The following is a 16,178-nucleotide window of genomic DNA, read 5'->3' on the forward strand; positions in this document are numbered from 1 at the left end:
TGTGTATTCCTAGGGTTTGGCAATTAGGCAGGAAGCTGCCACCGGATCTATATGTTTCTCCTTCTTGGCTAACACCAGTAGCACAGTGTGGGCGGGTACAGTGTGGGCAGGCACAGGGTACTGAGCACACACTGGGGCCCCCACTGTGTATGCTCACCAGTAGAGCAGGAGCAACAGCGCCACAGCTCCTCCAAGCCAGGCACTGTTGGCCTCTTAGCAGCCATCCCCATGGGTGCAGGGTTTTTTCTGTCTGTTTCATTTTGCTTCTCTGTCAGTTCCTGGGGCTTGAATTCAAGGCTTGGGTGCTGTCCCTGAGCTCTTTTTTGCTCAAAGTGAGAGCTCTACCACTTTGAGCCACAGCACCACTTGCAGTTTTCTGCAGGTTAATTGGAGATAAGAGTCTCACTATCTTTTTCATGCCCAAGCTGGCTTTGAACCATGGCCCTCAGATCTTAGCCTCTTGAGTAGCTAGCGTTAAAGGGTGAGCCACTAGTGCCTAACTACAGGTGCAGTTTTGACTTCACTCCCCTAATTAGGTAAGCTTGCTCATATGCTTATTGGGCAGCTCATTTAAAAACAAGACAAAACTTTTATTTGGAAATACCATTTACAAGTTGCAACAATAAGACAAGGGAGGGAAAGGGAGGAGAATAATGGCAGGGGTGGCAGTGATCAAGGTGCACTGTACTCATAACCTGACATATGAAATTATTAGCCTCTGGCTCATGCCTGCAATCAAGAAGTACCCACTGATGAATGTAACTGTAATCCCTTTATACACTACCCTGACAATAAAACACAATTTTAAAAAAAGGAAAAGAAAAAGAAATTATTAACTTCTTTGTATAACTACTTAATTAAAAAAATAGGCCAGGGGGCTGGGAGTTTGGCCTAGTGGTTAAAGTGCTTGCCTAGCATGCACAAAGACCAGGTTCAATTCCTTGGTACCACATACATAGAAAAAAGCCGGAAGTGGTGCTGAGGCTCAAGTGGTAGAGCTCTAGCCTCGAGAAAGCCCAAGGACAGTGCTCAGGCCCTGAGCTCAAGGCCAGGACTGGCAAAAATAAAATAAAATAAAAATAAAAGGACAATCCAGACAGGCGTTTAGCATCTATATCAGCTTAATGTGTGTAATATGAGTAACCATAAAACAACATGTAATAGGTTTTCTAAAGCATTTAAGAGTAAATTGGACCTATTTTGACCCTGTATTCTAAACTACTTCCTAAGAAAGGAAGTCTTCTGATATAACAACCTTGCTCATGTTCCCTCCAGCACAGGGTCCAGTTTTCATGGTGCTTTGTATGGTACTTTACGAGGAACTTAGGCATGCCCATCTGAAGTTACTCACATATGAGCTATGTACAGGCAGCTCACGGGATGCTCCCTCAATCCCCAGGCTTGCTACAGTACACTCATCTCCTCAGAGACCCTAGGAGGGCCCCTGCAGGGCCCTCAACCTAGGAAGGTTTCCAGCACCAGCCCATGTCCTCCTGGATTCTGAATTTCTCAATGGTTCAGTCACTTAGAGCCATCCTTAATTGTGGTGTAGTTACCATCCCGGACAAAATCGGCACAGATGACTGTGATCTTGTGGCCCCATCACTTCCTGAGTTACCCCCATCTTCCAGGGCCTCTTAACTACCTGGCCTCTGACCAATGATCATTTCTCTAAGAAACCCCAAACTACTGGCTGAAGAATGTTCCCAAAATGTCCTTACAGAAACTTCCCTGCCAACGTGAATAAACTCACCTCAGCACCCCGGTCTGTGCTGATGACTCACCAGCATTTATATCCCTTTCTTTCCTTACTAATGGAACCTCATTTCTATTCAGGGAAGTGCTGTGCCCAGAGAGGACAGTTTTACTCCTCACAGCTGCCCGTGTCATCAAGTCTGGGCCAACAGGGATTCTGTGGGACATTCCTTCCAGGAAGGCACCTTGGAACAAGGGCAGATAATGGGGTAAGATGACAGTGTGTGCAGGGGCATCTGCTCTGGGGGAAGATGGAAGGCTGAACAAAGAAGCTGGCCTCTAGCCTCTTGGAATATGCCATAAGCCAGCAATCCATAAGCTATCTCCTAGGTTTTAATGTGGTCAACTTTTTTTCCTTTGAGCTTAGAAATTAAAACAAGGCCAGACACCAGTGACTCATGCCTATAATCCTAACTACTTTGGAGGCTGAGATCTAAGGATCATGTTTCAAAGCCACCCCAGACAGAAAAGTTTATGAGGTTCTTTATCTCCAATTAACCAAGCAAAAGGCCAAAAGTGGACAAAGGGTAAACAAATGGAGCAGAGATACCCATGGGAGGCTATGTTGAAAATAAACTTGTGGGTGGGGACAAGAGGTGAAAATGGAGAGATAGAGGGAACAGGTGACACTGTCCAAAAAGAAATGTACTCTTAGCCAGGCTCTAGTGGCTTTTACCTGTAATCCTACCTACTCAGGAGGCTGACATTTGAGGATCACAGTTCAAAGCCAGCCCAGGCATGAAAGTCTGTGAGACCCTTATCTCCAACTAACCACCAGAAAACCAGAAGTGGTTCTGTGGCTCAAGGAGTAGGGCAGTAGGCTTCAGCTGAAGAGCTCTGGGACAGTGCCCAGGCCCAGAGTTCATGTCCCATGACTGACACCCCCCCCCAAAAAAAAGTTGTTTTTTTTTTCTATTGTGATACCAATTTTCAGTGTATGCTTTGTTCATTGTAAACCTCTGCCCAAGAGGGATTGTGTGCCATTATACTTATTTGTATAAGTTAAGACACACTTAACTTGAATTTACTCTGATACAAAAGTCATTCATTTAAAAAAGGGGGGGAGAGAAGAAGAGAGGGAGAGAGGGAGAATAGAGGAGGGCAAGAGGGAGAGAGGGAAAGAGGGGAAGGGGGAAGGGAGAGAAGGGAGGGGAGGGAAAGCAGGGGGGGAAGGGAGGGAAGGAAGGGAGAAACTCTTTTTTGTTGTTGATTGGGGGCTTGAACTCTGGGCCTGAGGCTGTCCCTGACTGGACTCTTCAGCTCAAAGGTAGCACTCTCCCACTTTGAGCCACAGCACCACTTCCGGTTTTCCAGTGGTTAATTGGAGATATGAGTCTTAGACTTTCATGCCCAGGCTGGCTTTGAACTGTGATCCTCAAATGTCAGCCTCCGGAGTAGCTAGGATTACAAGCGTGAGCCACTGTCACCCAGCAAGAAATGTACTCTTTACCCGACTGATGTAACTGTAACCCCTTCGTACATCACCTTTATAAGAACAATAACATTTTTTTAAGGCCAAAAATGGAACCATGGCTTAAAGTGGTAGAGCACCACCCTTGCCTACAAATGCTGCAGGATAGTACCTAGGCCTTGAATCCAAGCCCCAGCACCACCACAAAAACCAAACAAAAAATTAAAAATAAAATTAAGACTCCCAATGACTAGATGAGACAGAGCATGGCCACTGTCTGCGCATGTGTGGAAAGCCTCTTGGGCTCACCTGAGAAGACAGAATGGCATGTTCTGAGTGGCAGGGACAATGACATGATGCCACACTACATCCCATACTCTCCTCCCGCCATAGAGGAGGCTCAGTACCTATCCACTGTTCAGCCCACTAGCTTCCATCCAGGCAGGATGCCTCAGGCCACCATCTCCTGTGTAAGCTTCACAGGAGATGCTTCCTATGCCAGGGAGGGAGGGGAGAGGGGAACAATGCAAGGGATTGTAGTGTTCACGGAAACACTGAGGGCTAGCCCTCTAGACAACACTATACCTAAGGTGTAGGGTTCACATCCCGCTTCATACAATAATTCTTGAGCTTTGGGACTTTGCCAAAATACTAAAGTAATTCATTCCATGGCTTCTGCTCTGAACTTGTGAAGGAGTGTGCTAAGTGACCCAAAAAGGCAGCCTTACAAGCCACTGGATCTTCACAAGAAAGCCAAAAGCAACAATAGGAGGTGTCCAGATAATCCAGCAATAAACCAGTCCCTGGCAGTGGGAACATAGGAAGCAGGCGCTTTGTACTGGCGACACTCCAGAAGTGTTCCATCCTCCGGGGAGGGCCACGGCAAATGGCTTGTAGACAGCAATTACCCTGGAATTCCACGTTTGAGAAATAATAACTTCAGCAAATCATCTCAGACAGGGAGGATGAAGCTTGTATAAAAATACTCACAGGGTTCAAAAAATCGTAAACAAACACACTGCAGTGAGTTTTAAAGCCTGAGCCTCAGTGTCTCCTTCCCCAGAGAATGTTTTAGAGCTATATCAGAAATGTTAAATGGCTTATGCGTGCATGCTGTCAGCACATGAAGATGTGCATGTGGAAAAGTATACACCCCCACACAGACGTGGCTGAGAGGCCCCTCAGTGGAGCTCTGCCACCTGCTTACAGCCACCCACGCTAGGCACAGGGCAGCCTGGCAGCTCCCTGCAGGGAGGAGGAAACAAGGACAATGCGCAAGCCTGGTGCCTGGCTTCTGGGACCAAATGAGATATAGGGAAAAGGAGCTGGCACCGTTACCACAGCTGATTTTACATCTCTGTAACCAGGCACGGAGCTTGCCTGAGTCAAGAAGTCTCATTTAACATTCTCAGTGTGGGAGGGAATGGGGGAGAGGCAGAGCTGTCACACAGTTTTAGCAGCCACCCCTGCCTGCCCTGGCTGTCTGGTGAGGGATCCACCACAGAGGGGAGGAGAAAACAGGCCACATGATGGTGCCACAGAAGCAAGTAGCATGCCTGCATTTGTATGGTGAGAGGGGAAGAAGTCAGAAATTCTTACTGCAGAATTGGGAGGAAGGGGTTTGACAGAAATAGCTCCAAATACTACCCCTCCTCATAGATGCAAGGGGAACTGGGCATGAGTATCCCAGGTCTGTTAAAAACCCCACCGACCAGGGCTTAAAACAGCACACACCCACTCTCTGTTCTAGAGGTCAATAGTCCAAAATCACGATATTGGCAGGATCATGTTTCTAAGAAGGCTTCGAAGGAGAATCCTTCCTGAAGTTGGAAAAGACAGGAAGGGTTCCAACTTCTGGTGGCTTCCTTGGTTTGTCACCCCCATCACTTCAGTCTCTGCCTGGTCTTTTTTTTTTCTTTCATTATTTAGAGAATACTTTATTAGTTTCTGTAATCAAACCCACATAGATAAGACCTCACATATTTAATACAGTGAGTTTATCCCTGTACAAATGAAAAAAAATAAGTTTAATGTTTCTAGACCAATATGGCTTCTAGCTAGTCTTTATGTGGCTTTTTCTGAGTCTGTCTTCACATAGGTCTTTATAAGGATACTTATCAAGGAATTAGGGTCAGAATCCAGGATGACCTCACCTTGACGATCACTGTTTAAAGCACACCTGCAAAGATCCTTTCTCCCAAACAGGCCATGTCATAGGACATCTTCTGGGACCTGAGGAGCAGGCCCCTTTGTATGTATACACACAATATGCAAGTAACAGATGTGGGGAACAGCCAGGCTTGGTGTTCCACCTTGCCCAGAGGACAGAAATGAAGTCCAGCGTGGCTACAGTGATGGCTCAAAGCCAGGCCTCAATTGCTAGGCAACCTTCTCCACATCTACTTGCTCAGAGGAGGCAGTGTGCCAGGTTCCACACAGCAGACGCAGTGCGGTGGTGCGTGGAAGGAAAACAGGATCTTCATGAATCCAGACAATCTGCTCATTGATTTATAGTATTATTTCAGATAGGTGATCAGAAGAAAAACTGTGGCTCTAAAAGGTCACCAATAAATAAATAAATAATTGCATCAAGAATGCAGCCAACCCTTACTACACACATTTGCTGGCTGAGGCTGAATGCTGGGGAGTGGGTAGAAGTAGGTAGAGAGAGCCCTGCACCCAGCAGGAGGCAACTCCAGTGCAGGTCAGGGCCTGGGCTGATGGAGGAACCACAGCAAGAACTTTACGCCTGCTTGCCTCTTCTTGGACCCTTTACTTTCCAGCAGTGAATCGAAAGTAGAAATTCAATCTGTCCACCAACAGTGACAAAAGGACCACAGGAATGGATTCAAATAACAGCTCAGTTCCAGGAGCTTTTCTCTAGGCCCTAACATAGCTGGCAGAGCACACACAGATTCCATGTTTGTATAATGCAGGCATTGCAGTCTACAGTGGGTTCTGATTCTTTCTGTAGGCAGCAGGTGCCTGGCCAAACAGCAGTAGGGACACAGGGAAGCCTAGACTATAGCACATATAGATAGGCGCACATCCTACATCCATCCTTTGCAGGAAGGGACTCAGGCCCACTATCTTCAGCCAAGAGGAAGAAGGAGACACAACACACTTGCCCTGCACTTGCAAGCTCCATTTCTTACATCTATCTTCCTATACACTAGCTGCTGCAAATCACTGTGACCAACTCCCTGCCCTCCTCAATTCTCCTTTCTCCTTAGCTGAAAGCCACAATTCCCAATCCACTCAGGCCAAGCTTCTCCAGGGAAGTTCTAGGAAGGCAAGTGTAACTTTTGCTCCATTAGAGTGTGCGTGTGTGTGTGTGTGTGTGTGTGTGTGTGTGTGTGTGTGTGTGTGTGCGCGCGCGCGCGCACTGGTTTGGGGGCTTTAACCTTTTAATTCAGGCTGGGGCACTGTACTTGGACTCAGGACCTGGGCACTGTCCCTGAGTCATTTTGCTCATGGCCAGTGCTCTACCACTTTGAGCCACAGCATCATTTCTGGTTTTCTAATGGTTAATTAAGAGATGAGAGTCTCACAGACATGCCTACCTAGGCTCACCATAAACTGCAATTCTCAGATCTCAGCCTCCTGACTAGCTAGAATTACAGGTATAAACCACAAGTGCCCAGATTGTTACTAAGCTTATTTTGCTCAAGGCTAGCACTCTATCACTTGAGATACATATCCATTACCTGCTTTATGGTGTTTAATTGACAATAAGAATCTCATATTTTTCTGTCAGGCCTGACTTCACACTGTGATCCTCAGATCTCAGACTCTATCTAGAGCTAGGATTATAGAATGAGCCACTGGCGCCCAGTCCTAGCACCACTCTTGAGCTAGCTGTAGTCCCTCTCAGATTCTCAAGTTCCTGTTTTGTAAAACGAGTTTGCAAAGAATCAGATGGCACTATACGATACCTTATATGAAGCCTGGCCCGGCACACAAATATTCAATAAGCAGTGGCCATTCACATTAGGCCATTAGGCTTACTCATTAGCCACATCTATTCTACTGAATTTACAGAACATAGGGAAAAACAACACAGCTATAGAATATCCATGAAAGCACAGTCATTTCTTCCAGGTGAAAAAACATAGTAATAACCACATTTTTATGGAAATAATTTAAAATGAAAAGGATCATCAGTACATAGTTGTAAGCCCAGCAAATTTTTATATGGCCTTGGCCTCAAAGGCCAGTTACAAATATCTCAGGCGAGAGTATTACTGATTCCCCCCCCCCCCCCCGGTGGTATTGGGGTTTGAACTTAGGCCCTTGTGCTTCCTTGCCAAATGCTTTGCCAGTTGAGCAATCTTTTTGCTTTACATTGTTTTTTTTTTTAGATAGAATTCCTATATTTTTGTCCATGGCTGTACTAGACACAGAGAGGCCTCGCCGAGGGCTCACTCAGAAGGACTCTATGACAAACTGGCCCACACTGCACTGGGAGTTGAACCAAGGAAGGCAGAGAGGTGCTGTCAGAGACCTTTCAGTCCATAGAGGCAGTAGCCCCAGGGTCACAGAGCCCTAGCCTAACCAAGTGGCCAGAGCAGCCTGGGCAGTGTCTGCTGAGGGAGAGCTTGCCACTCTAGTACTGCCCAATGCTGTACTTTCTAACCTCCTCTGCCTATAAAGCTCAAATGAGGCAGAAGCTGATGGTATCTAAAAGTCTAGGAGGACACAAAGGAAGGAATTGGTGGTGCCCATAGAAGGCTGTAGCTCAGAGAAAAATTTAGCACAGTATTTTAAGACACAGGTTTCATTTATTTCTTTGTAGTGGTATTGGGGATTGCACTTGGGGGGGGTCTCCATTTGCTGAGCAGACACTCCACCCCTTGAGCCACTCTGTCAATTAACATATTGGTTTTATATATGTAGGATGAGAGAACAAGGGACTTAGCTGCCATGATAACAAGGGCTACTTTAGAGTTCTCAAGGAAGCAGAACCAAAGGTCACTGAGGCTTAGAACTATACAACTCTAGGGACTGGGAGTTTAGCCTAGTGGTAGAGTGCTTGCCTCCCATGCATGAAGATCTAGGTTTGATTCCTCGGTACCAAAAAAACCCCAAAAAACAAAAACAAACACTATACAACTCTCTAGGCCTGTTTATGGTTACAAACTGTCCAATCTCCACAAGGTAAAGAATTTAGAATGTCAGAGCCTCAGCACCAGAGACCTAGTAAGTAGCATCAGTTTGAGACTAAAAGGCCCAAGTGTCCACTGAGACACAGCAGACTCAGACAAAACAAGGACTAGCTGAAGCCTCGTGGACATCACCACACTGGCTGTCAGTGGATCTGGGAGAAGTAGACCCAGGGGTGAGGTAGACCCCGCCGTACCATTAGGAATTCCACATACCACAGGGAGGCCTGGGAAGACCTCTGGAGGAGAGAGACAGCACTAAGGTACATGTCTAGGTCCATAGCAAAGCCCTCAGTGAGTGAGCTCTTAGTCCCCGGGTACACATCTTTCTCTGAGCAGAAGAGAAGCCAGGCCAGAGGACAGAACTCCTGTAGACCTGACAGGCATTCTGTCCTCTCTGCTAGTAGTAGTCAAAATGGCCCAGAGAAACTACCAACTAAGCATGTCTTGTAGACACTGAAGAGATGCCTATATCCCTTCTTCATATGAAGAATATGTCTATATAAAACTTCAAAGCAGCTGGGCACAGTGGCTCACGTCTGTAATCCTAGCTACTCACGAGGCTGAGATCTAAGGATTGTGGTTCAAAGCCAGCCCGGGCACTAAAGATCGAGAGACTCTAACCTTCAATTAACCACTAGAAAACTGGAAGTGGTGCTGTGGCTCAAGGGGTAGGGTGGTAGCCTTGAGCTGAAGAGCTCAGGGACAGAGCCCAGGCCCAGAGTTCAAGCCCCACAAGCAACAAAACAAAGCAAAACTTCAAAGCATTGTTTTTTTCTTGCCAGTCCTGAGCTCGAATGAATTCAGAGCCTGGATGCTGTCCTTGAGCCTCTATATGCTCAAAGCTAAGACTCTACCACTTGAGCCACAGAGCCACTTCGGGCTTTTTCTGTTTATGTGGCACTGAAGAATTGAACCCAGGGCTTCATGCATGCTAGGGAGGCACTTTACCACTAAGCCACATTCTCATCCCACTTGAAGCTTTTTATCCAGACTTAATATTTTTCTTTTCATCTTTATTTCTTAAGCATCCCAGTAGAAGGAAAAAAAGAAACAAGTTAATCCAAAATATGGTATGCCCTTATTTCCTTGTAGGAAGCCTCCAATGGGGTGTCTGTCTCTACTTGTGTCAGTCACCACTAACAGGGATCAAAGCTGTTACAGAAGATAGAGCTGACCACAAATCTGGCCCATGTGCGATCTGTGACTGGTAATAAGCAAGCTGCACATTTGAATTTCTACCATCCTAAATTCGAAGCAGTGCTCTCTGCCTCTTGGTTAGATGATCCTGTTTGGATTTACTAACTGCACTCTCCAGACTGACCTCTGAGGAACTTCACCCTTTGTTTTCATTCTACTTGTTACTGCCTGACTGCAGGACAGTGGTCTCAGGCCCAAGCACCTGAGGGGTAGAGCCTAGCTAAATGGGAAGGCCCATGGAGGTGCACTCCAAGCAGTATACAAAATGCTCAGGAAATTCCATCCGCCCCAATTGTCAGAATCAACAATCTCCCTGCTCCCTGTATAAAGCCCAGACTGAAGCGGTCTCATGGCAGGTTTGAGACCAACTTGGGAGCAATGAACCTCAGTGCTCACACTCACCAAAACACACTTTCCTGGCTCCAGGCTCCAAAGAGAACTCTCAGTGTTGATCTTGTGGGTGAGCTTTCCTTCCATGAGGACACGTTCCCCATTTTCCTCCAGCACAGCTACACGGATGGAGCCACTGCTGAGGGCCACTGCAACCTGAGAACAGAACAGAAGAAAATCAACTTGCCTGTGAAGGTGGCAGTGACACACTGTACCTGACTACACACTACAGCTCTTGGGCTACACACTTCTCAATAAAGCCATTCCAGCCTTGTCCATACTCCCAGAGGCATGCACCTGTCCTTCAGACAAAAACAGCTGGCAGCTCACGCTTGTAATCCTAGCTACCCAGAAAGCTGAGATCTGAGGATCAGAGAAGAAGAGAAAAGACTATAAGATTGTCATATTCAAGAAAACACCAAAAAGCTGAAAGCAAAGCTGTGGTTTAAGTAGCAGAATGTCAGCCTTGAGCAAATAAGCTCAGAGACAGTGAGTAGTCCCCAAGTCAAAGCCCCAGAACTGGTACCAAAAGCAAAACAAATAAACAACAACAAAAACTACCACCAGTGGTAAGTCCAGGTGTTAAGGAGGAAACTGCAGGTTTCCTACCCAAATTCCTCCTATCCTTTCTGCTTAGGAAGATTGGTTCTCAGATTGGACAGCAAGCAGGGGAATCAGGAGGTATGTTTTCCTTTGCCTCCCCTATGGCTACTCAGAGACTACAGGAGTCTAGACACCCCATTCCTCACTTTGAGAAAACAAAATAAAAATGGAAACAGTGCATACAGTGCATTTAATCTACACATGCTGGAAAGAAGTTTCAGCATAACAGCCACACAGTAGAAGTGGGGAAATGTGTGTAATGTGGAGCTGGAAGTAAGAGGTATTCAGATGAAAGTGGTTTCCAGACAACACACTCTATGACTGAACTGTGGTAACTCTTGAGGGCATCGGGAAATAATCATTTTTGATGAGATAAAAAGAAAGGCAGCAAGAAGAAACCATAGGAAAACCAAATTAATATAAATTTCTAAATTCCAGGAGATGTTAATAAAATGGTGAAATAGAGGGTTCCTAGCTTTTGTTCCCATAATAAGCAACAACAAAAAATGGCAAAAATTGGCAACCATATTCTTTTGAATTTTGAAAATTAACCAAATGTATATGGAAATCCATGGGATACCTACTCAAGAAAAATAACCACATCTCATTATGAACAGAAAGCCCTATGACATTTCACTTGCCCTCAGCCACCCCAGTCTAGTTGCTCTGTCACCAGCACTTCCAGTACACCCTAGAAGACGCCACAGGGATCAAAACAGAGTTAGAGGTCTTGCAAAGCTTCATTCCCAAAGGACTGCCAATGTCTGACCAACATGTCTGATGGTTCCCTGGAACCATCAGACTTAGAAAACACTCACTCCATAGTGTTTGTTAAAAACAATTACAGGGGCCGGGAGTTTGGCCTAGTGGTTAAAGTGCTTGCCTAGCATGCATGAAGACCCAGGTTCGATCTCAGTACCACATATATAGAAAAAAGCCAGAAGTGGTGCTGAGGCTCAAGTGGTAGAGCTCTAGCCTTGAGAAAGTCCAAGGACAGTGCTCAGGCCTTGAGCTCAAGCCCAGGACTGGCCAAAAAAAAAAAAAAAAATTACAGCAAATGTTTTAACTTTGTGACTGTCTGAGGCAGTGGATAACAATCTCTGCTAGCAAAAGGAAAAGCTAAGGAACTCTGACATTCCAAAGCATCCAGAAAGGCAAATAAACATATAGTACTTAATGCATGATTAGGAAAGGCCTGAGAAGGCCTCCGCTCTCCATTTTAGGTAACCTGGAGTCTAAACAGGAAGTGATGGCTAAGGTAAAAGTTTCCACTGTTAAGCTTGTGAGGGTAGACTCTAATATATACATCATCCTGGATGAGAAGAAGAAGAAGAAGAAGAAGAAGAAGAAGAAGAAGAAGAAGAAGAAGAAGAAGAAGAAGAAGAAGAAGAGGAGGAGGAGGAGGAGGAGGAGGAGGAGGAGGAGGAGGAGGAGGAGGAGGAGGAGGAGGAGGAGGAGGAGGAGGAGGAGGAGGAGGAGGAGGAGGAGGAGGAGGAACAAGAGGGGGAGGGGGAGGAAGAAGAAGAAGAAGAAGAAGAAGAAGAAGAAGAAGAAGAAGAAGAAGAAGAAGAAGAGGAGGAGGAGGAAGAAGAAGAGGGCGACGACGACGTCCATTTAAGTTTATCAAGCAGAGAGTTCACCAGTCGCTTACAAAGAATACAGACTTAGGTCAGGAAAATCACTAAGCAAGTACTGAACAATCATGTAGAGAATGTGATTTCCATGGCTACTACATTGTATTGTTTTAGTTTCAAATAGAAAAGAAAAAAAAAGTATAAGCCATATACTTTAAAGAAATAAAATATAAAATTCCAAATGGGCAATTTAAAAGAGATTAAGATCTGGACCATCAAAATCAAGCTATAAAAAAATCCAAATGTGGGTGCAGTGGCTAGCCAAGAGGCTGAGATTTGAGGATCTGAGAATCCAGGTTCAAAGCCAGGCCAGGCACAAAAGGACCTGAGACTCTTATTTCCAATTAACCTCTAGAAAATGGGGAAGTGGGGGTTGGCTTAAGGGTAGAGCAGTAGCCTTGAGCAGAAGACCTCAAGGACAACACCTAGGCCCAGGGTTAGGGGGGTAGCCTTGAGCTGAAGAGCTCAGGGACAGCACCCAGGCTGAGTTCAAGCCCTATGACCCCCACCCTCCTAAAAAATCCAAACGCACCAGGCACACTGGGGGCTTACACCTGTAATTGTGGCTATTCAGGAGGCTGAAATCTGAGAATCACTGTTCAAAGCCAGCCCAGGCATGAAAGTCTGAGACTCTTACCCCCAAATAACCACCAGAAAACTGGAAGTGGTGCTGTGGCTTAAGGGGTAGGGCGGTAGGCTAGAATGCCCAGGCCCCGAGATCAAGTCCCACCATCGACAGAAAAAAAATCTAAATACAAAGATGTGTCAAAGTAGAGTGAAACCACTCATCATATACAAAGCATTCCCTATAAAAACAACAGTTGTCTTCTCATGAGACACCACGGGGGCTCAAAGACAGTGTGGGATGAGACATTCCAAGAAGCTCAAAGACAAAATAAACATAAACCTTAGCAAAGAATCCTACATCTAGCAACATAATTCTTCAAAAATAAAGATTAAGATGATAAAACTATGGATGATTCATTGTCAGGAGACCTACTGAGAAGTCCTATGTGTAATACTAAGAGGGTATATTCCTTGAGGTTGAAATGAGAGGACATTACATGTTATATTATATTCACAGCAGAACTCTAGTATAGGGATATAGGTAGCATTAATTCTGATTTTGTGGCAGGTTTGTTTTGTTTTGTTTATTTGTCTTTTGCAATTACAGGACTTGAACTCACGACCTGCCGAGGTCTTTGTGCTCAAGCATCTAGCACTCTACCACTTTGAACCACAGCTCCACTTCTAGTTTTTGAGCGGTTAATTGGAGATAAGAGTCTCAATAGGGACTTTTCTGCCAGGGCTGGCTTTGAACTGTGATCCTCAGATCTCAGTCTCTTGTGTAGCTAAAATTATAGCCACCAGCAACCCCAGCTATTCTGTTTTGCTTCTGTTTTTCTCTCTTATTTAAAAGATAACTGTAGAAAACACAAGTAGCATTTATAGAATAGGAAATATAGAAGAGGAATAGAACACTTTTGTATGTTATTAAAATGAACCTGGCATTTATCTGAAATAGATTATCACTAACACTAAGAAAATAATAATTTCAAAAAACCAGTTACAAAACAACCATGGAATAAAATACTACTCTGGAAAATCTCCCTAAAGTCCTTTATGCTCTAACCTAGCACTCTACCCCTTGAGCCACAGTGCCACTTCCAGCTTTTCCTGTGATTAATTTGAGATAAGAGTCTCACAGGCTTTGCTACTGGGGTGGCTTCAAACCATGACCCTCAAATCTCAACCTCTCTAAATAGATAGTATTAAAGGCTAGAATAACCAAGGCCCGGCAAATATCCCCATTTGAACAAATACAAACCTTAATGCAGAACAGAAGAAAGACAAACTTCATTGAAAAGCCAAGGGAAAACCAAAATAGAAAAATTTATGCATATAGCTTAGTGATACAGTGCTGACCTAACATGTAGACACACGTACACGTAAACAAAAACACACAGTAACAAACCCTACATTAATGCTTATTAACTTTAGACAGGGGTAACAACACAATTCAATGAAAAACAAAGTTTATTTTATTTTTTTCAATTTATTGTACTATGATAAATGAATGCCCAGGGCCTGGAGTTTGGCCTAGTAGTAGAGTGCTTGCCTAACATAGCTAAAGCCCTGTGTTCTATTCCTCTGTATGACATACACAGAAAAAAACCTGAAGTGGTGTTGTGGCTCAAGTAGTAGAGCACTAGCATTGAGAAAGCTCAGGGACAGTGCCCAGGTTCTAAGTTCAAGCCTCAGGATTAAAAAAAAAAAAAAAAAAGAATATCCACACATAAAAATTCTAATTGAGGGGCCGGGAATTTGGCCTAGTGGTTAAAGTGCTTGCCTAGCATGCACGAAGACCTTGGTACCACATACATAGAAAAAGCCAGAAGTGGTGCTGAGGCTCAAGTGGTAGAGCTCTAGCCTTGAGAAAGTCCAAGGACAGTGCTCAGGCCCTGAGCTCAAGCCCAGGACTGGCAAAAAAAAAAAAAATTCTGATTGACCTACTCTTTCAAAATAAAATTGGTCTTCATAACACTGAAAAATTGAACATACTAGGCACATGTGGCTCACACCTGTAATCCTAAACTGCTCAGGAGGCTGAGATCTGGGGATCTGGTTGAAAGCCAACCCTGGCACTACAAAGCCAGTGAGACTCTTTTATCTCCAATTAATCACCAGAGAATAAGAAGTGGTACATGGGATAGGGCGGTAGCCTTGAGCTGAAGGGCTCAGGGGCAACCCCCAGGCTCAAAGTTCCAGTACCATGATCAACCAGGCCCTGAGTTCAACACACAGAGACAGAGAGACAGAGAGACACAGACAGACAGACAGACACACACACACACACACACACACATTAAAGTCAAAGTATATCAAAGTTTCAAAGTATCAAAGTGTATCAGAGCTAAAATTATAATAATTAAAACTCTTAGATGAAAATATAAGAGTAAGCCATCTGTGTTCTTGAGTCCTAGAGTTCTAGTCAAACACCCAACCACTACCAAATGAGCTGTGAGCCCACCTCAATGGCTTCTTCAAATGAAACAAAAATACAAGAAACCACAAACAAACAAACCTTTTAAAACTGACATCATCTAAATTAAAAGTTTTTGTGCTTTCAAGATCATTATTAAGAAAGTGAAGAGATAGTGGGGACAGTGCTCAGGCCTGTAATCCTTGTTACTCAAGAGGCTGAGATCTTGAGGATCAAGGTTCAAAGGCGAGGGGGGGGGACGACAAAAGGATGTGAGACTCTTATCTCCAATTAATCTCTAGAAAATGGGAAGTGGGGCTTGGCTCAAGGGCAGGGCAGTAGCCTTGAGCTGAAGAGCTGACACAGCACCCAGGCTGAAGAGCTGACACAGCGCCCTGGCTGAGTTCAAGCCCCATGACACACACAAAAAAAGAAAGAAAGAAAGAAGGACAGAAAGACAGACAGAAAGAAAGAAAGGAAAGAAGAGAGAGAAAAGAAAGTGAAAAGAAACCTCAGAATAGAATAAAATATTTGTAAATCATGACAAAGGTGTATTATTTAGACTATATAAAGAACACTTTAAACTCTTAATAGGTTGGGTCTACGAGTAGCTTCATGCCTATAATCAGGCTCAGATCTGAGGATCAAAGCCAGACAAGCTAGCCCTGGAAGGAAAGGCTCTTTTATTTCCAGTTAACCACCAAAAAGCCAAAAATGGAACTGTGGCTCAAATGGTAGAGAACTAGCCTTGAGCAAAACAAAAATAAAATGCAGACAGCCTCAGGTTCTGAGTTCAAGCCCCAGAAGACAGACAGGCAGGCAGACACAAACAGACACACATACAGACACACATGCAGACACACACCCTGCCCTAACAATTCAATTAAAATATTTCAGCAAAGCTACACAGACAAAACGCATGTGAAAAGATGTTCACTGATATCATTAATCAGCAGAGAAATGCAAATCAAAACCACAAAGAAAACAAAAGAGTCATTAAAGCAACAATAAAGCAAATTCAACAACTAGAACACAAAGAG

The 16,178-nt window shown here is 44.6% G+C and overlaps 1 protein-coding gene across 3 annotated transcripts in view; it reads right to left on the minus strand.

The window, feature by feature from the left end:
- Nudcd3 (NudC domain containing 3) overlaps positions 1-16,178 on the minus strand; it is a 93,453-nt gene that overhangs the window by 9,268 nt on the left and 68,007 nt on the right. For all 3 annotated transcript variants that reach the window (XM_090332499.1, XM_090332498.1, XM_090332500.1), the window contains exon 4: positions 9,931-10,074. In XM_090332499.1, coding sequence (XP_090188625.1) covers positions 9,931-10,074 — 144 coding nt within the window. The remainder of the gene's footprint in view (positions 1-9,930; positions 10,075-16,178) is intronic.

This window comes from Megascapheus bottae, chromosome 5 (assembly GCF_031878675.1).
Source record: "Megascapheus bottae isolate mThoBot1 chromosome 5, mThoBot2.hap1, whole genome shotgun sequence".
NCBI lineage: Eukaryota > Metazoa > Chordata > Mammalia > Rodentia > Geomyidae > Megascapheus > Megascapheus bottae.